Here is a 20,762-nt window from a genome sequence, read left to right as displayed (position 1 = left end):
GAAATGCTGAAGGAAAAATTTCGTATTTTTGCAAATATCTCCCTTATGAAGCGACTTTTAGTATTTGCGTGAAGAGCTACTTTTTACAAGCATTTTTGCTCAAAATGCAAAGCAAGGCTGAATCTTTTCCTTTTGTTGACAGAATTATATTCCAGGCAAACTGTTTAGGTCACAAAAATCGCATATTAAGCGCATAATTACTTCAAAGGTTAATGTATGCCACACGAATGCTTTTAGTACAGCCTCGATCCTTCAGTCATACCACATGGCTTGTATGCATTTATTTCCACTTTCACCTTCATCTTCATACTATGTATTTGACACATTATCGGATAGGGTTACCACCCGTTCCTGTGATTTCCTGAACTGTTCTGTGGGTAATTATGTTGCTAAAATCATTAATCAAACTCACTGCATGAATGAAAGCAGTTTTATTTCATCTTCATACTATGTATTTGACACATTATAATAATAATAGAAATAATAGGGCATTTCTAACGTGCATATATCCATACTGAAGTATGCTCAGAGTTCAACAAAGTTGGAAAGACATCAGGAAAAGGTGAATTTTCAGTTTTGATTGGAAGCTAGAGAAGTCACTGGTGTTCCGGAGTGAGATGGGAAGATCATTCCAGGCTGTTGAAGCTGCGTAGGCGAATGATCTGCTGCAGTAGCGAACACTGTTTGCTATAGGAACAAGCAGAAGGTTTTTGTCCTGAGAACGAAGGGATCTAGCTGGTTTATATGGCATAAGAAGATTGGGGAGATAAGCAGGAGCGCATCCAGACAGGCAGCGGTAGGTGAGGCAGAGGAGTTTAAAGCGGATTCGGTTCTCGATTGGAAGCCAATGAAGAGATTGAAGAATGGGAGAGATGTGGTCAAACTTCTTCGATCTAGTCACGACACGTGCCGCAGCATTTTGGATTCGTTGAAGTCTCTGGATTTGTGATTTGATTGCACCGGCTAGGAGAGAGTTACAACAGTCCAGGCAGGTCATTACATGGCATAAGGTGAGAGTTTTTGCCGAATCTATAGTCAGGTATTGCCTAATGGAACTGATACTGCGTAGAGCTGCAAAACAGATCCTAGAGAGATGTGGTATGTGATATCCAAAGAGAGGTCAGAGTCAAGGATGACACCAAGATCTCTTACTTTCTGTGAGAATGGAATACTTTCTCCATCAAAATCAAGAGCATTAAATGAGCACTGGGAGCAACGTTTTGCAGGACCCAGTAGAATGCACTCTGTCTTTGAGCTGTTCAATTTCAGCATGTAGTCAAACATCCAGCTCTTGGTTTCCTCACAGCACTGTTGTAGGTCGTTCAAGGCGGGTGTTGCTTGATCCTTAGTGGGTAAGAAGACTTTGTACATTTTAGGAATCATCAGCAAAGTGGTGGCGATCAACATGGTGGGCTTCCATGATTTTCCCAAGATCTTTGATGTAAAGACTAAACAAGACCGGACCTAAGACCGATCCTTGTGGAACACCACAAAATAGATGAGCTGGATTAGAGTAATGATCCTCTATCACATGCTGGAGACGGGACGACAGATAAGACTTGAACCAGCATAGAGCTGTGCCATCAATGCCATTATCAGATATGGTTACCACCTGTTCCTGTGATTTCCTGAACTGTTCTGTGGGTAATTATGTTTCTAAAATCATTAATCAAACTCACTGCATGAATGAAAGCAGTTTCATTTGACATGCATATGAAGCAGTATAAAAGCATTCGTGTGGCATACATATAGAAATGCCTATCGGATCCTGTCACACTCATTAACCTTTGAAGTAATTATGCGCTTAATATGCGATTTTTGTGACCTAAACAGTTTGCCTGGAATATAATTCTGTCAACAAAAGGAAAAGATTCAGCCTTGCTTTGCATTTTGAGCAAAAATGCTTGTAAAAAGTAGCTCTTCACGCAAAAACTAAAAGTCGCTTCATAAGGGAGATATTTGCAAAAATACGAAATTTTTCCTTCAGCATTTCCATGAAATCCAACATTTTGAAATCCTGTGGTAACATTATTAATCACTATATTGTAAACTGAGTTCATTGTATGGATGGAGAATGATAAATAAAACACCTTTTAAAAAATTTGAATTTTGCACTCATTGACCTTTGAACCCAATTTGTGACCTAATTAGGCATTTTTGAGCCTAGCAAACAACAGATTCGTATTCAGCACGAAAAACTACCCCAGAAAATGTTGTTTGCTTGCTTTTACTCACAAATGCCTCATGCATCCTTAAAATCCACATTTCTTAGAAATTTGACTAGTCTAATATAAATTATATATAATGCACTGTACTTGCAGGTCAAAGAACGGAGGTAATAAAGTGTAAAGTGATAAATAATGAAAGAAGAGCGAAGGGATGGTCTGCGCTTGCAGTCGACATCCGATGTATCAGATGACCTCGCGGATAGCTTTCATGGTGTTTGCATAATGAGAACGCTTGGATAAGCATTGATCGCTCGATGTGGAACCTTGACACGCTTGTGAGTATAATTTTACGCCGCTTTTAACAATATTCCAGCATTATCAGGGCGGTGACACCAGAAATGGGCTTCACTCATTGTACCCATGTGGGGAACCGAACCCGGGTTTCCGGCGTGACGAGCGAACGCTTTAACCACTAGGCTACCCCACCGTCCCTTCGAGATGGCAAGACAACGACGTTCTTGGCAGGGCGATACCTTCCTTGTTGTCACACATATGCATTCCTGAGAATGCCAAATGCTGTTTTTCACTTTTTATTTTAACAACTCTTTGATTATTTTTAAGGAACTGATAATTACTCGTGTGATCACTTCGGGCCTTCGGCGTGACGAGCGAACGCTTTAACCACTAGGCTACCCCACAGCCCCTTGACACGATTGTACATAATTTGATTTGAGAATGTTAAACGCCAGCACAAACGTATACCCAATTGGCTATCTTCAGAAACAGATTCATTTTAGTGTAAAGGGGTACTAGCTATGAAAATGTTAATTGGATCACTAAGGGGCAGTGATGGCACCGGGTGTTGGCAAAAGGCATGCCCTGCCCAACCGTAGCACCCGCCACTCACAGAATATGGCCTCTGAACTCAGTAACCCCATTTGGGTTTTAGCATGTCCCGGAAGGAAATAGGAGAACATAGTGTCTTGTTTAAATGGGCCGTCTAGTCTGTGATAGCTTAAATGAAAGATCAGAATAGTACTTTATTGCAACTATTTTTGTCCCCAATCTACCTGCATGTGGTATGATATGGCTGTTTCGTTAAAGGCTGTTTCGTGTGGCTCGATGGCCACTGTTGACAGTAGATACCTCCAAATGAATGGTGGATCCAGGTGAATTAAGTGACAAGTGGTGGGTTGGTCAGCATGCAACAGGAAAACAGCCTATGGTCGATATTAATCATAGTGGACTGGCATGTTACTGTACATAGCAAAGAAGGAAAATAATTGTGGTCTGGGTCCGTATGCCTAAAAGTAATTGTAACTGAGCTTCGCAGCAGTGGTAGCAGTGGCGGCTTGTAGTAAACCAGATAATCAAGTGATGGATGTCCCCAACATTAACAAATAATTTGAATTACGATACTAATTAGTAAAGTACAATGTTTGGAATAAAAATCGCCAGTATTTGTATTATCGCAGCGGAGACGTTAAACAAATGACAGCTGTATAAATGAGTGAGTGAGTATGGTTTTACGCCGCTTTTAGCAATATTCCAGCAACATCGCGGCGGCGGACATCAGAAATGGGCTTCACACATAGTACCCAAGTGGGGGATCGAACCCGAATCTTCGGCGTGGCAAGCGAACGCTTTAACCACTAGGCCCCACTGTATAACTGAAACATTCTACATCAAATAGGGTGTTGTACATGTCAGACAGGAAAAACGTATGCATCGCAATATACATGTAGTGAGTGAGTGAGTGAGTTTGGTTTTACGCCGCTTTTAGCAATATTCCAGCAATATCACGGCGGGGGACACCAGAAATGAGCTTCACACATTGTACCCATGTGGGGAATCGAACCCGGGTCTTCGGCGTGACGAGAGAACGCTTCAACCATCAGGCTACCCCACCGCCACCAATATACATGTAAAGCTGTAGCAATGTGAATATGGTTTTGTACACGTTGAACATTGGACTACTGTTTGAGTAAACAAATACCACTACACATATTGCAATGTAGTTGATAATCAAAGAACTAGCATATACATCGCCTGTTTGCAGGAAGCAAAGACCGTTGTCTGATGACGAGCCAAACCAGCCTGACAGTGCCTGGAGCCCCTTAACGCTCCTCAATGTGTGTACATATTTCAACTTCCATTATATTCTTTAAACGCCCTACAGCATGTTTAAAAAGCTCACAATACATTAGCCAGGTCAATGGATCTGTGCGCTCGAGTGTAATTCTCAGCTTCCTGAGGAGTATGTAACCAATGTTACACAGAACAATGTGACTGTGTGATACATAACTAAAGAATATATGACCGTACACAACAGAGAGTACACATATACTAAAGAACTAATAAACTTTTGTTTTTGTACTCTTTTAACCATTACATATGAAAGACGTGTGGTTAGTCTTAAGCGGAACACCAAATCCATTCTTAAAAACTAGTGGTTAATTAATACCGAGCGATAAAACGTTCCCAGCCAACGAAACTACATATATATATGTGTGTGTGTGTGTGTGTGTGTGTGTGTGTGTGTGTGTGTGTGTGTGTGTGTGTGTGTGTGTGTGTGTGTGTGTGTGTGTGTGTGTGTGTGATCTTTAAATATCATTTTACATGGCAATGCAGGTGTTTCCATTCGTGAGAATCAGAATATTTTCAAATGTGTCCATACGTATATAAACAGAACTAAACGATTTTAATTGTAAAGTGATTGTAAAGTATCGCTTTATTCTTTACTCTCTGCACTTTTTCTGTTCCTCACATTCTGTTCACGTATACTGCACCTATGCAACTGCTGAGAAAGGGCTTTTCGAAGTTGGACAACTTATGCCCAGTCCTTTTCTCTCATAAAAATATCTTAAACTAAACTAAACTAAAATAAACTAAACTGATCGTCAGTATTCGTGTTGCAAACAATGAATACCATCTGGAACAAGAGAAGCCAAAAAGAACAAAACATTTAGAAAGAGGCAAGAAAAATAATTAAACCTATAGAAGCGCCCTCCAATCGCCGCTACATTGCCGTTCTCGCTCAAACTTCTGGCTGAACTGCAGTCATGTACGGGTATGATACGGGCCCTTTTTGACGAATTTGGATTGGACAGTTCTTACTATGTTTATATATTTTGGTATGACAGTTCTCGAAGTCCATATCCATCTAAATAATACATTTCTAACAATGCACGAAAATCTGAACGAACGGTACAAGTCAAAATACCGAATTTCTGAGGCCTTCTGGCCAGGGGGGTGGGGTGGGGTGGGGTTTTTAAGAATAAGATCCAAATATGTAACAATATCACTTTTCTCCTTAATTTCAAGTTCCGTGTGTAAATCAGTGGAAGGGAATTGGTTACTTGATGGTTATTGAACGATATTAGATCATCGATATACTGGAAGCTTACGTATAATTTGTTTTGATTTTGGTAATCCCAGCCCAAAATTTCGATTGATATGCATAAAGAAACATATTCGCAAGGAGGGGAGCACAATTGGTGCCCAATGGAAATGTTTTACTCCAACATGTCATCAGTGAGGGCGTCAAGTATTTCAAATATTGTTTTCTCAGTAAACTTCATGTCACATTTGCTTTCATTTTTACAAATTGACCCGAACCTCTCAAGAAAGATACGTATGTATATATTTAAAAGACATGTATTCTAAATATTTAATTCATATGGGTATTAGGTGAGGTGAGGTGAAATTGGGTTTTACGTCGTGCTTGAGAATATTTCGCTCATATGACGACGTGCATGCGTGTGTATGTGTATGTGCGGCTGCTTGTACTAGCCCAGACTTCAGCTGGTTTTATAGTGCTAGCCCACTGAGATACCATGCCGCAGTGAAGCATGAATACCCCACTCAGACACATTATACTGACTCCGAGTCGGCCAGTCCTTGTTGTAGCCATTAATGCCGAGCGCCAGGCAGGGACCAACAAGTACCATATTTTAACGTCTTTTGGTATGACGCGGTCGGGGATCGAACCCGCGACCTTCCGCTCTCCGGGCGGACGCTCTAACCACTACACCACGGAGGCGGTCCCTATGGGTATTAAGAATCCAAATATACCAAGGCACTAATCGCTGCCTATAGAAGCGACGTTGGTGGGAATCGGATGGTAAGGTCCGGTTCTTGTCTGATTTCGTGTTTTATTTTCGTTACCTGTTGCTAGTACTGACTTCTTTTCACATGGGGATGCCTACTTCTTCCCACTTGACATTCGGATGTCGTCTACTAGTCTATGAGTTCAGTGTTTCACGCGTTCTTTGTATAATCTTTTGATGCAGTTTGGTTAAGTTTCACTTTTGACAACTTGTCCTAAATTTCTGTGCTCCAAGGATCAAGGGGTGAGTGAGTTGAAATGTTGCAGCTCATTGGCAATATTATAGGTGTATCGAGATGAGAACAAGTTCATTATTATTAAATACTTGACAAAGGACAGTAAACATTGAGTAAAGTATCACAGTTTAGGGTCCAAACAAAATATCAGTAGATTTGTAGATTTGTACAAATATAAAGTCGGCCATAGGCCACTAGCAGCCAAAGCTAGACCATCTTACTAGGGATCACGGGGACCAGTGGATCAAGGAAATAGTGTTTTCCTAAGTATAGATAGTCGTGTACAAAGGAGTAAAATCTAATATAGCATAACTCAAGATGGTTCTTTTTCTGAACTTGCTAAGAAAAGGATAAAAATTATTAATATTGAGATTAATTCCACTTGCCTTCAATATTTTCTCTCAATAAAATGAATGTCCTTCATTATATTATAGATTATGGTTAATCTTTGAAACAGGGAATTGGTGTTACATTTGCTGTGCCTCGCAATCTTTGGTCGTCTTTTTATGGAGATTAGGAGTACAAGAAAGGAACTGGCATCAATAGAAGCATGGACATGGCAACAAGTCCAGTCGTAAAGGTGATGATAGTGATTTATAGTTTTAACATATTTCTTCTTCAGTTCCTGTTATGTCACCCATACCAAGTTTCTTTCATCAAGGAACTTTGTAGTGATGCTTAGATATAATGGTCTATGTCATCCGAGTCCTTGTCACTGGGAACAACCTTTTCATGCGGCGCAGCCAGACTTTGTATGACAGATATCTCTGGCCGAATGAGTTTCTTCTAATTTCTTGCCACATATTCAATATGGCATTCCACCAATGAAAAGAACACGTACCATTCTGAAGACATTGCTAAGCTTATGGCAATTGACTAGTATGTGCATGTGTTTATGACAGATGCCACCTGGGTGCAGGATACGCTGAAATATTCACGAACATATGGTATCATCGGTGTCAGTATTTGTTGTGATTCATGTGATAAACATATGATCATGATATAGTAGGAATCGTGCAGGCTTTCTGAAGGGCGTGGAAAGGGTTTCATCACTTTTATTCTATTTTCCTTTGGCCCATGTTCTTTGGTAAAAGATGTATACAGTAATGCTTGCATATAATGTTTGTTGTTTGTTGTTTATTTAGACCTTCTCACTTTTAATGTAGCAATATTCCATGAAAGGGGACACATGCGCTTCACACACGAAATCGTACCCGCTTCTTCAGCGTGACGAGCAATCGCCTGAACCATGAGGCGTCCCCACAGTCCAAAGAAAAAATGTAACAACTATAGTTAAGAAATAGCTGCTTTATTTAACTGCAAGACATCGTGAGACTGGTACCAGGTTACGTTTCAGTACCAGCGCTTCGCGTACCGATACAGCCGGTTGCATTTTCCACTGTATCTGTGGCCGACATAGGAGCGGCACCTTCGTGACTGGAAGAGGTCCCCGTACCCGCACGTTCTGCAGCGGCGCACACGTGTTCTGAAGCGACATCCACGCACACAATGTCCCCAGGGTCCCCACTTCCGAAACCCACATCCCGACCCACACGTGCCTTGCGAGTCTTGCCACGCCCATATATCCACTTCTGGCAGCTGTTTGCATGATCTGATTTTGTTCCTGTAACGCGCAAAGAGTGAGTGAGTGGGTATGTTTTACAATACTTCTAGCACAAAATCAGCACTATCAAAGCTTAGGACTCCAGAAATGAGTGAGTGAGTATAGTTTTAAGCCGCTTTTAGCAATATTCCAGCAATATCACGGCGGGGGACATCAGAAAATAGGCATCACACAATGTACCCAAGTGGGGAATCGAACCCGGGTCTTCGGTGTGACGTGCGGACGCTTTTACCACTAGGCCACCCCACCGCCCCAACAACAGAAATGGGCTTCATATATTATTACAATGCTGGTAATCGAACCCGAAGTCTCTTTAACCACTAGGCTACCCCACTACCCTGAAACACAAAGGATACATCACTTATTGGCAGCGAGATCTACACTAAAGTTTTGTAGGGAACATCGATACCGAGAAAAATGACCTTTACGCTTTGTTCAAATGAACCTTTGGAATGACGAGAAACTGGACATACTCACCCTGGTCCTGCCTTCTTGAAGGCGTTAGGTTGGATTATGACGGTGTCGGTGTTGTCGCAGACCACACGGGAGAGAGACGTCTTCCGGATCTCGGCTAGTTGTTCTGAGAGGGTAAAACCACATAAAACACTTTAGTGAACTACACTTGAAACACAGCTTCATCATTAGACCACCAAGGCAAACATCTGTGTGTTGAGAACAACATAAATACATACCTGGTGTAAACCCCACAACTGCATCATCAGTTTCATACCAGAATCTGTCACCAATCTTCAGCAACTCGAACTGACTGCCGACAATGCACGAGAAAGTGTTCCCCAAGAGTCCTCCGTTAAGAGGGCGTTCAGACACGCCTCCAGAGAACAGATCAATGTCATCGGGAGTTCTGAAACACAATTAGTTATATGATTACTATGTACAGCTCAATAACATTATTCCAGCAATATCACGGCGGGGTACACCAGCAATGGGCTTCACAAATTGCATCCATGTGGGGAATCGAACCCTGGTCTTCGGTGTGACGAGAGAACAGTGTTCAGCTCAATAAAAGAACAACATATACAGAAATGACTTTGAAACATCTATATTTTCTTCAGCTCTACAAGTAGACTGTCATTAATCCTGAAACGAATCTTTCCCTCTATTCTCTCCATTACGTGGACCAGACTCCATTATTTACAGATCGCCGCCATATAGCTGCAAAATTGCTGAGTGCGGCGTTAAACAACAACCAACCAACCAATCCTCACACATAGCAACATCCAATCCCCAAAATACAAGCAAGTTTCCACATCCATTGAAGTTAAGTGGATTGTACGATTTTGACTACAGCATGTGATTTTGAATACTTTAAAAAGTGATGGCATCAGGTGGGAGTGCGAATGGGCGCCGTTTTAAACTCATGCAGAGGCATGGCAAATATATCATGGGAACACAGTCGCACCTGTACAGCGCTCGCAGAGAAGCAGCAGCATCTTCTGGATGATCCACAAGACCACCAAGACCTGTGGAGAAGTTTTCAGCTTCCGGGAGTCCACACCACCTCCGCCAATCATTGTATCCTGGAAGACCATGGTCACGGCCACGCTGAATGTTTAAAGACATCAGATCCATGCTGTCACCTTCATCATCTGGGAAGAGGAAGTCTGTTAGTTCAGGGGTGATGTGTCTGTCCACAGAATTGGCCCTGTCAACCACCAGTCCTCTTGTTAATTGATTTATAGCATCACCATCGGTTGATAGGATGATGGATGTGTTTCCAAATGAGTCTCTAAGTTGAAGATCTTCTCCACCCTTAAATCTCCTGTTTGGACGACTAAAGAAGGATCTTATCATGGAGTGTCCAAAGCGGTAGGCAGCTGTAGCAAAGGCATTGTGAATACTTGCATCAACATTGGCATTGTAAATATTGACAGGACCAGTCGATGGACGGAGCCCAAACTTAAAAGAAGCTTGGGGGAGAGGACGAGAGAAAGGAAGTCGACGAAAGTGATGTGCTGCATCATAGGCTCCCACAATCCTCCTGGCTTCCTGGAACAGCCGCTCATCACCCCAGTGCGGGTTGATACGTGCAAGCTTCCTGGCCACTCTGTTGTGTTCCCGTAGCCAGATGGTGTGCATACTTGCCAGAGACATGTGTTCGTCCACTCTCTCGTCACCTGTACACAGATAATTTTAAGCTTCTGTTACTTTAATTTGCTGTTATTGAAGAACCGCTTTGTTCATCAGGCTGATTCAAGCAACCAATATTCTGTTCATGTAGGTACCTGTACAATTGATGCGATAATGAAAGTCTTCGAAAACTGGGCCATGTGTAGTTGGTGGAGGTACCTAATTGCCAGCACACAAAGTCTGCGATCTAACCCACTCAGCCACTGCTTCTTCTACAAAAATAATAGTCAGGATCATATACCCTATGTGTACCCTTCTAACAAGTGTAAATCGACACCGCTCCCATGGCGGAAACTATGGACAGGCATGCTGGGTTGACTTCCATCCAGGATTTGTGTATTGGAGAATGGTAGTCTCACTGTGAGGGTGTGGATTCGAATCCCGGATTGGACTCAGCCCAAACAATGTACTATCATCTTTAATGTACTGATAAAGCGTGGTCCCAAAAATATACCATTTGTTACATTTGACCATTTTATAAAAAGGCCTTTTGAATTCCCACGGATTAAAATTGGTCCTCAGTAGCCCATGTTTGCCGTAAGAGGCGACTAACGGGATCGGGTAGTCAGGCTCGCTGAGTTTGTTGAAACACGTCATCGTATCCCAATTGCGTAGATCGACGTTCATGCTGTTGATCACTGGATTTTCCGGAACAGACTCGATTATTTACAGACCGCCGGAATATAACTGGAATATTGCTGAGTGCGGCGTAAAACAACAACCAAAAAACTGAAAGGAATTGTGTATCCAATTACGTACCGGCCAAGAAACAAAAGTTTGGCCCAGTGAACGTGATGCAGTCCAAAACAGGATTTCTCGGGAGCAGTTCTGGCCTCATAAATGATGTCCTAAGCAAACCTGGAACATAGTCACAGACAGAAATATACCTATAAATATCTGCAAAATGGTAAATGGTGTGCAGTTCAGTTTTGATTGACGATGAGATGTTGCATATGTTGGCTTTGTATAATATATTAGACATAGTTTGATAACTGGGAGTCTCTCCTTAGGGGTAGCCAATATACTTTTTCAGACACGTATTATCTGAAGTTCATCATTTCGGGGTTAGTAACTAGTAGCTTTGGCGTCACAAATGATGTCCTAAGTAATCCTGAAACATGTCCAAAGAAACAATTATTTATATAAATATTTGTAAAATCGTAAATGGTGTACATTCAGTTTTAATTTCTGCAGATGATATGAGATGCTACAGAAGTTGTATTTTATAGTACAATAGAAGCCCAATTTGAGTCATTCCTACATATTTTTTCAGACACTAATTAATTGAAGTTCATAATTCCAGATGATTCATCTATTGAAAACAAAAAGTTCCATAAGCCGTTAGCCTCTTCATTTCATAACGTGTGATGTACAATCGAGCAAATCCTTCTTCAAATATTTCAAAGAGCATCTTGCGACTTTTGCTCAGCAGCTGCTTGATCCCGGTTACAGCTTTCCAAACTTATTAGGGTCAGGTCAAAGCCACTTTTTCCGGCAGCAGTCGCAAAAAGATATCCAAAATAATTCCCTCTTTTAACTTGTGCCATGTGATGTCGTGTATGTGAACAAATTAATGAGCCTCTCTATGCGTGTGTTTGCAGTGCCACCGGTGGGGCAGGATACGGATCACCCTTCTGATATCTTCTCCCCGAGAAAGTGATTAAAACATTCAGTGGGCTCTACTTCTACCAGAGATTAGTTAAGTTTGGAAATGGTTTTATCTTTTTCTTGTCAGTAATTATACGATGGGAGGACATGTGGTACCTTTCATGTAAGACCGGAGTTCGTCCTGCTCCTCTGGTGTTGAGCCATACACTTGGGATGCATCGACAAAGGCGGTCAGCTGGTTCAACTGCTCTCCTGGGGCTGACAAGAAATATTTGTGAACTGGTTAGGCAGCTCCTTCCACCACAACAAACGTAACTATACAAAGTCCACAACCACCTAACTTTTATTTTGCTAACCCCTACACCCCACAAGGCAAAACTATTATATTTCTATTATTCTACGTCTCTCCTAATCCTCACGTTTTTCATTTACACCTCTGCAACCATACTGCTACATTATTTTAATCTGACTACTGCTCCGAACTTTTGATCCAACTCTCTTCGTTTTGTCCCTACCATCAACGATCAACTAAAAATGCTTTTAACTACCATCATTCCCTGGTCCTCCCAACAAGCTATCACCATCCCATCATTCTCATGACAGCTTTTAAACCTACATCTTCAAATATGTCCTCTTCCACCATCTTCACCACTCATGCTACGCCCTTCGCGACCTCGCTTCAAATTCTTACCCCTTCCTATTCCACCTCGGTTCAAACCTTTCGCCTCCACTGCTTTCAGCATTTTGTCCTCCACTTCAATTCCGACAAGTCACTTCCTTCACCTCAGTTAACACCCTTCGCCTCCTGCACCTCAACCCACACCCTTTGCCTTCACCACCACAACTCAAACTTTTTTGCTCCTCCATCTGAGCACGAATGGTCAATTCGAGCCATCGCCTCCTTGCACTCAACTTTCCAAAGACTGCGCTCTAGGTGCAGTTATACTAACCCAAGTTACAGTCTGCGTTTGCTATCTGCACTGAGCGGACAAAGTTGAGACAGCTACGGTTGAACCTCCGGTCACCACCTGGAACTGGAATCGGAAAGCACTGGCGTCTGTAAGAAAGAAGTGGAGGGGTTATTGCGAATATCTTTGATAACTTCATGTTCAGTGGTAGAGACGACTGACATACTTGCTATTACCGCACGTAAATCAAATTAATTCATTACATATTAGCCTCTCAGACAACTATTAGAATACAAGTTGGATTATGTATTTATTTAATTACTATTCATCCTTCCTTATCCGCAGGAAACAGAGACGTTTGTTTGTTTGTTAGTTTCATCAGCATCAACTATTCACGTCCAACCATGACCAATTGACGAAGGGATTTCAAAGTTCAAATTGTTTCTGTTTACCTATCAGTGAGGTTGAGGCTGCTGACAGGGATGCCCTCAGGGACGTCATCTTCACAACAGATGATGGTGGCTCCATCAGCACCTAAATCACCGATTTGCTTATTACTGAATTGTTCATAGTCACAGCTACCATAAATTGGAATCATATTGAGTTTCAATGTTCTATATTGTTTGCACTCAGTATGTCAGTATAAACTCGAGCTGTAGTTTATATATACTTCTCTTCAAAAGTTTAGACTCACTTAAAACACTCACTATATATTATGTATATATATATATGGTTACATCGAAGATTGATATCTCCACTACTGTAACTTGGGGGAAGCAAATGAAAACATTATGCAGATGCATTGTACGAGGATCATGCATCAAATTGCTGTAAAGCATGTGCAAATATCGTGTATGTGAACAGATGCGTTGTGGTGTAAAGTTTTGTTAAGAATTCGCCATTTTTCACTGATTTCCATCATTTACTGAACTCATAACAATAATGTTTTCAACGTTACGAATGTGTTTTACAATACATCAGTTCATGTGTAAACAGTACCTTTAAACAGTATGGAATATTTTGCAAAATTTAGTTTAGAACAGTTGCCTGAAGTAAGTGGCTATACTTATACCAGTGAGTCTAAACTTTTCATGAGACGTCTATTTACAACTTCAACTGACCTCGTTCAACGGCGGTGCTGGTGAAGTCATGATCCAGGAATTGAGCCCACTGCATGACCATGTGTGTGACGTCACTCAGTGACGTGGCGATACAAAACAATATTTTGAAACGGGTTCAGGATTCAGAGGATAGGATGTGTGGAGAAATCAAATCAGTCAAAGAGGACATAAAATATCTCAAGTCTGACATCACTATTCTAAGGATTGAAATTAAACAAGAACAAGATATACTTAGAGTTGATATGGATGTTCTGAATGACAGGGTTATAGATACAGACAACTACCCATCTGAGTTAGAGAAAAGGATAGAGGATTAGGAACAGAGGAGTAGGAGATACAATATGGTGTTGTATGGCATATCAGAGTCTTCAGCTGAAGAGAGTCATACTGAGAGCAAGGCCAAGGTTCTGGATGTACTTAACACTGCTAGAGAGGTTACGAAATTAGCACCACTATTACCAAGAGACATGGAGAGGGCACGCAGGGGATCTAAGAGAAAATCAGATTCTAATAGGCCCCTGTTTTTGTGAGAATGTTGCATTGGGAGGACACGTGGCATAGTGTAAAAATGAGGGATATTGTAAGGGAGAATGGAACTGGCATCGCCAATGACCTCGCAGCAGCACAGAGACAAAAGCTTTCTAGAGACGCGAACATTCTAGGACAGAAGGTTTATCTTTAAGGGGAATAAGCTGCTGGATGAACCAAGAGAGATCACATCTAATGAGACCTCCACTGATATCTCTAGAGAGAACACCTCCTCCCAGGGCAACAGCAGCAGTCAACAGCAACAGCCACAACAACAACAACAACAACAGCAGCAGCAACACCATCAGTACACTTCGTCGTTCCTCCAGGACACAAAACCGACATCACATCGTTGTGAAGACAATAGTGATATGCCTAAGGAAAACCATATTATATCAGCTGAAGACATATATTTTATATTTTGGAACATATCAGGTATTATACATAGACTCTGTGAATCTGACTTTATTAGATACCTATTTGATATAATACGTTTAACTGCGACTTGGGCAGATGACTTAGATTTAGAACATGTGTTTCCAGACTTCTTTTCTATTTCCAAACATGCAGAACGAATTTCTAACTATGGCAGACTATCTGGTGGAACATCTGTCTGATAAGGAAAGAATTTGAGAAGTTTGTACTGTGGTTAATATTACTGTAAATGATGTATGTATTATGTTTCAAAAACAGTTTGGTTTAGATCGTGATCTGTTATATTCATGTGCTTATGTACACCAAGAATCATCTACCTGATACAACACACCATCATTATCTTGTTAAAATGGTATCAGTATGTTTCAAGAGTCTCCTAGATATACTTGCTGATGTTTATGAAGATGTTTATATCTTATGCGGTGGAGACTTCAATGCACGAACAGGTACAGAGGCAGATTTTGTTGGAGATGATCTACTTGAACAAGTTGAAAATCAAAACTTTTCAGTACTAAATTCTATATGCGATAATTTTAATCTAAGACGTTATTCTCCCGATAAGATAATGAACAACTTTGGTAGATATTTCCTTGATTTAAAGCTGTGCTGTACTGAACATGCACATAATGAACGGGCGATCTGGCTCCGACTCTAAGATTGGTAATAACGGTGCAAGTGTGGTAGACTATATTATCTCCTCTGTATCTCTGTTTGATTATGTAACCGACTTTGCGATACCTCCTCGAACTGAATCAGCACATCTCCCGGTCACTATGAAATTACGTGCGCTTTATATTGGAGAATCATGCACATGTACACATAACAAAAATATAATAATGCTTTCAAATTTGTTTGGGATAATGACAAACTTGAATATTTTAGACAAAAGATTTTATTAGATTCTGTGCAAAACGTCTTAGACAAGTCAGTCGAAAGTGCGTTTACATGTATTGATACTAGCATTGACTTTATTGTAGACGCCCTTTGTCTAGCAGCATCAGATATGAAAAGAAAGTGTGGAAATATGTCTATCAAAAAATATATCTAATGCCTTTTGCCTATTATAAAGAGAAACAGAATAAAATAGCAAATAACATTAATGACTCCAAAAGGTTTTGGTACGAATTGAAATATTTAAATAGAAAGCTAGTTACAAAAAGCAATATCCAAACCCAAGAGTGGTTTCACCACTTTAGAACACTGTTTTCTGGTGAAAATGTAGATACTGAGAGAAATACTGAATGTGATGGCCATGATGTTTTGTTAAATGATGACCCAAACAGTGACCTTACAAAAGAAATTCTTTACTCTCCAATATCCAGAGAAGAGATCTGAGATAGCATAAACAACTTTAAACTCAACAAATCCCCAGGAATAGACGATTTAATTCCAGAATTTTAAAAGTATTTTGCTGATCTTCTACTACCTTATCTTGAGTTAATTTTAATCTGATATTAGAGAGAGGGACATTTCCTACCGCCTGGTCTGTTGGGATAATAGTTTCTTTACACAAGCAAGGTAATTTGAACAATGTTGATAACTACAGGGGAATCACACTGTTAAGCATATTTAGTAAAGCTTTCACCTCAATCATCAACCTAAGATTAATATTTTGGGGAGAAACAATGAATAAATTAAATGAATCTCAGGCTGGATTAACAATTGATAACATTTTAATATTACAGAGTGTGATACAAAGATATTTAACTACTCAAAGTGGCAGGTTATATGCATTGTTTGTTGCATTTTTCTAAAGCATTTGATTCTGTGCAAAGACATAAGCTATGGAGACTATGTAAGACAAATGGGCTTAGCCTCAAAATGACCAGTCTGTTAACTCACATGTATGAGAATGTTAAAGCTTGTGTCAGGAATAACACTGTACTCTCTGAAACTTTTGATGTACTTATTGGAGTAAGGCAAGGTTGTGTACTCAGTCCTTTTTTGTTTTCCTTCTTTATAAATGAACTAGAAGTACAGAAAATAATTGTTCACATGGTATCCAGTTGCATCCTGATATGTTTCATCGTTTCCTTTCATTATTTGCAGATGATGTTGTTCTCATCTAAAGCACTATTAATGGCCTACAGAAGCAAATTAACTAACTAAAAACTACTGAAAAAATCATGTCTAACTGTAAATATGGATAAAACGAAAGTAGTCGTTTTTTAAAAAAAGGGTGAAATTATCAAAAAAGGAAAAATGGTTTATAAAGGCAGAACTATAGAGACTACGACTTCATAAATACCTTGGTGTATATTTCACTAATCATCTGTCATGGTTGGTACATGCAAAATATGCATCTGTTCAAGCACGAAAGGTATTGATAGGTATATTGAGAAATGTAAAAGTACTCTGGGATTTAAGTCTAACATCCTTTTTTGAATATTTGATGTTAAAATCAAACCGATTCTACTGTATGGTGCTGAAATATGGGGATTTTAAATACTTTGATTCCATAGAAAAGGTACATTTATTTGCCTGGAAGAAATTTCTCGGGGTAAAGATGAGCACATCAAATGTTACGGTATATGGGGAATGTGGCAGATACCCGCTCAACTTATCTTCACAAATCAGGGCGATTAAATATTGCATAAGGTTATTAAGTATGCCATCCTACCGTGTACCGAAAAAATGCTATAATATGATGTTACTATATGACAAAGAAGGTAAAAAGTATTGGTTAACAGATGTTAAACACCTACTTTTTCAACTGGATTTAATCATTTATGGTATGAACAAAACGTTGAATGTTCGTCTTTGTTTCTAAATACATTCACGTAAAGATTAAAAGATATTTACCAGCAAAAATGGTTGGAAACAATTTCAGTAGCTACAAAATGTAATTATTACTCAATCTTAAAACACACATTTATACTGAACATTATTTATCATGTGTTAACGTTAAGAAATATAGAATAGCTTTAGCTCGTTTGCGTTGTTCATCTCATGAATTATTAATTGAAAAAGGTAGGTTTATGAATATCAAAAGAGAGGATAGAATATGTAGATGTTGTAATAATACTGTTATAGAAGACGAATATCATTTTCTTCTACTATGCCCAGCATAAAATACTATCCGTAAAAAATATATTAAAGAACTCTATTTTGTCCATCCATCTATCGATAATGAATTTGTAATTTAAAATGTTGCGGTTTTCATTTAGCAAGCAATGTTGATTAGAAAATTGTATATATGAAATGTACTATATATAGGCCTGTGGCCTCCTCAGTACTGAAATAAAGATTGATTGAATCGTCATACTGAGGCGGAAGGAACCTCCTCATTGGGATGAAGCTCTCTCCCCAGTCGGGGTTTGCAAGGTTGTTACAACTACCGTCCGCTGACCGGAACTTGTCATTGGCGTTACACTCCACAGAGCTGGGACAACTGCTACTGACGTTGACGAAAAATTCATGATCATTACACCAACTTGAACTTTAAAGAACTATCGTCAGGCTGATCTCTTACAAGACTCAAGGAGGCAGTAGAAATCATCAATAAGAGTTTGTTTGCGGAATTTAAGATCACGTACCCACATCATATCCCATAGCTGTTTAATTCAAGGGTGAAAATATCAACTAAACTTACTCATCAACATTTGATGTTCTTGAAAATAGCTTCTCTCTGTAGAGTTGGCCGAGTCTGACTGATGTCGGTTTTGTCGATGTGAAAGATGCATGTTGTTCCGTGGTTGAAGTTCCTCCAAGTCGGTCAACACCTGTAGTTATAACATGCATTCAATTTCACAGGCTGAACATATGCACGCCAATTTTCTTTTCAGGATATGATATATTAGACGTCTTATTCTTCTCAGACTTATTTATTACACCTGTATCCAAGACTTTGCTTTTTAAGGTACTCTACGATCTTAATGACTAGGTTCAGCCAGCTGAATTCTTACGTCACAGGGAGTTCACTTAGTTAAATATTTTATGGCTATTTTTAAGGTATTCGATCCAATTTATATATAGATCAATAACTTGACCAACATTACAACGAAAAGGTTTGATTTCCAAAACGCCGGACGGTAACCGATCTGTTTATTATTAATGTTACTTCATATATTAAATCTTTTATTTATATTCATATATATGTAAATGTAATATCGGCGTGGGTCAAGGCTGTGTGTTATACCCATACCTTTTCCAACATATATTTAGTCGATAGACAAAACACATTTATCCGGGTATTCACCTTTATCTAGAAATAATACATTTTTGAAGATATCAATGACATTCTTTCTGACAACACATTTGGTCTCAAACTGCGATTAAGTTTTGGAAAAAATATGTAAAATAAAAAATTTTGATTATCAATTTAGGCAAATCTGTAAGCGTTTTCGTTTTAAAAGGATAGTCTTTAAGAATTTGACGAACTTGCAAACCGGATCAGGTCTGACAGCTGAAGCAACTGAACCATGTTTGTGGAATTATCAATTGAAATTCTGAGCGAGGTTCGAGGGTGAGTAGTGTATCCACATCCACTAAATATGTTGCCAGGTACAATAAGCGAATTCTCTGTGAGTCTTCTGTCTTGGGTAAACCATGTCAAGATTCTAAAACATTTTGGTGTATATAAGACCATATGTGAGACGTATTGTTGGTACTGACCTGCTTCCAAGTACTCCCTGTCTTTCTGTATTTCAGCTGAAACCAGCTCTTCACCAGTGAGCTGAACCGCAAAGGTTCCCTCCTTTTGACAGAGAAAGACCAAGAGGAGGAGGAGCAGTCTTGGAGCCATGTCTCTGAAGAAAGATTGATTTTATGCGAACTAAAGGTAAGGGCTCATGGACATTTGGGAGGATGTTCTGTATAGAATTGCGTGGTCAGTCTACACTACAAGAAAAAAGGAAGGAAGTTTTGTATTAACCACGCATCTATCAGTAAGGGACCTATTTGCGCTCCACAGAAGTTTACCGTAATTTAAAGGCAAAGCAAATAAGTGTATAGATTATCTACAGAATACAGTTACATCTGGTTTACCATAATGTACAGGACAGGTTGTGACCCATAGAATACAATTCTGTCTCGATTATCACTGGTGAATCTCTATGTATAGGATAAGTTATGGCTTACATGGTAAGTTATTCTCACTTACCATTGCTTTACCGTAGTAAACTTAATAAAATAATATACAGAATCCGTTTTCGAACCCGGGCATTCGGCGTGACGAGCGAACGCTTTAACCACTAGGTTACCCCACCGCCCTCTTTTATATCTAATCGTAACGAAGAGTATATAGTGTTTTCTTCCATCTCACCCTAATCTACAAGAAAATGTTTCTCTTTAATATGAATCTTGTAATGGTACTAAAGTTCAACTTGTGAAGTTGAAAAAGGAAAGATAAAAAAGCCGACATAGCCACTGGTGAACACAGCATGACATGTAAAGTTTGTGATATATTATAGATAAAAATATAGACATGTCTTACCTCCGTATGCCCTTGCTACTGCTTTCAGGAACAGCCGCTCAGAGTACAACTCAGCACCCATTATATACCCATTAAGAAAGGTACAATCTTTTTTTATTTTTGCTCCGTATTCTCTGATTGGCTAAGCAACGTGCGGTGTCTTCTTCATGCATATTCATACGATCACGTCAGCTCGATAGTTCTGCTTCCGTGATTTCATATGCGTTTTATATTTGTATGTGTAACAAAAGTATGGATATAAAAACGGGTTTTATTCAAATCACCTCAATACTAGAAAGATAAGGTAATATGGCAGTGTGTTGTGTGTATACGTTACGAAGAAGTATATGGTAATATAGTTGTAAATAGTGTGTATAAATGTCGAAGAGGGAAGTGGTAATATGGCCGTATGTAGTGCGTGTAGATGAAGAAGAGTGAGTGAGTATGGTTTTACGCCGCTTTTAG

The 20,762-nt window shown here is 39.7% G+C and overlaps 2 protein-coding genes across 2 annotated transcripts; both read right to left on the bottom strand.

Moving 5' to 3' along the window:
• Positions 1-7,805: 7,805 nt before the first annotated feature.
• On the bottom strand, positions 7,806-14,005 carry LOC124273215 (peroxidasin-like). Its single transcript, XM_046708431.1, has 9 exons — positions 13,922-14,005; positions 13,253-13,334; positions 12,843-12,949; positions 12,049-12,150; positions 11,044-11,142; positions 9,557-10,271; positions 8,829-8,998; positions 8,614-8,716; positions 7,806-8,136 (listed from the first exon to the last, which is right to left on the bottom strand). The coding sequence occupies exons 1-9, from the start codon at positions 13,980-13,982 to the stop codon at positions 7,866-7,868; spliced, it is 1,710 nt and encodes a 569-aa protein (XP_046564387.1). The 5' UTR covers positions 13,983-14,005; the 3' UTR covers positions 7,806-7,865.
• A 2,524-nt stretch (positions 14,006-16,529) lies between these two features.
• Positions 16,530-20,394, bottom strand: LOC124273200 (peroxidase skpo-1-like). The gene is made up of 5 exons (XM_046708419.1): positions 20,319-20,394; positions 19,499-19,630; positions 18,477-18,606; positions 18,121-18,281; positions 16,530-16,534 (listed from the first exon to the last, which is right to left on the bottom strand). The coding sequence occupies exons 1-5, from the start codon at positions 20,377-20,379 to the stop codon at positions 16,530-16,532; spliced, it is 489 nt and encodes a 162-aa protein (XP_046564375.1). The 5' UTR covers positions 20,380-20,394.
• Positions 20,395-20,762: the final 368 nt, after the last annotated feature.

The sequence above is a fragment of the Haliotis rubra genome, unplaced genomic scaffold, assembly GCF_003918875.1.
Source record: "Haliotis rubra isolate DU_JTF1 unplaced genomic scaffold, ASM391887v1 Scf178, whole genome shotgun sequence".
NCBI lineage: Eukaryota > Metazoa > Mollusca > Gastropoda > Lepetellida > Haliotidae > Haliotis > Haliotis rubra.
Note: the sequence above shows the minus strand (reverse complement) of the source record. Positions and strands in the feature narration are given on the sequence as shown.

Excerpts from the sequence above, each read along its gene's own strand:
- LOC124273215 (XM_046708431.1), bottom strand. The coding sequence starts at position 13,982 with ATGGTCATGCAGTGGGCTCAATTCCTGGATCATGACTTCACCAGCACC. Across the intron at positions 13,335-13,921 it reads CAGCACCGCCGTTGAACGAG|GTGCTGATGGAGCCACCATC; the intron begins GTCAGTTGAAGT and ends TCGGTGATTTAG. Across the intron at positions 12,151-12,842 it reads AAACGCAGACTGTAACTTGG|CCCCAGGAGAGCAGTTGAAC; the intron begins GTTAGTATAACT and ends ATTTCTTGTCAG.
- LOC124273200 (XM_046708419.1), bottom strand. The coding sequence starts at position 20,379 with ATGGGTGCTGAGTTGTACTCTGAGCGGCTGTTCCTGAAAGCAGTAGCA. Across the intron at positions 19,631-20,318 it reads AGTAGCAAGGGCATACGGAG|ACATGGCTCCAAGACTGCTC; the intron begins GTAAGACATGTC and ends CTTTCTTCAGAG. Across the intron at positions 18,607-19,498 it reads CAGGGAGTACTTGGAAGCAG|GTGTTGACCGACTTGGAGGA; the intron begins GTCAGTACCAAC and ends TTATAACTACAG.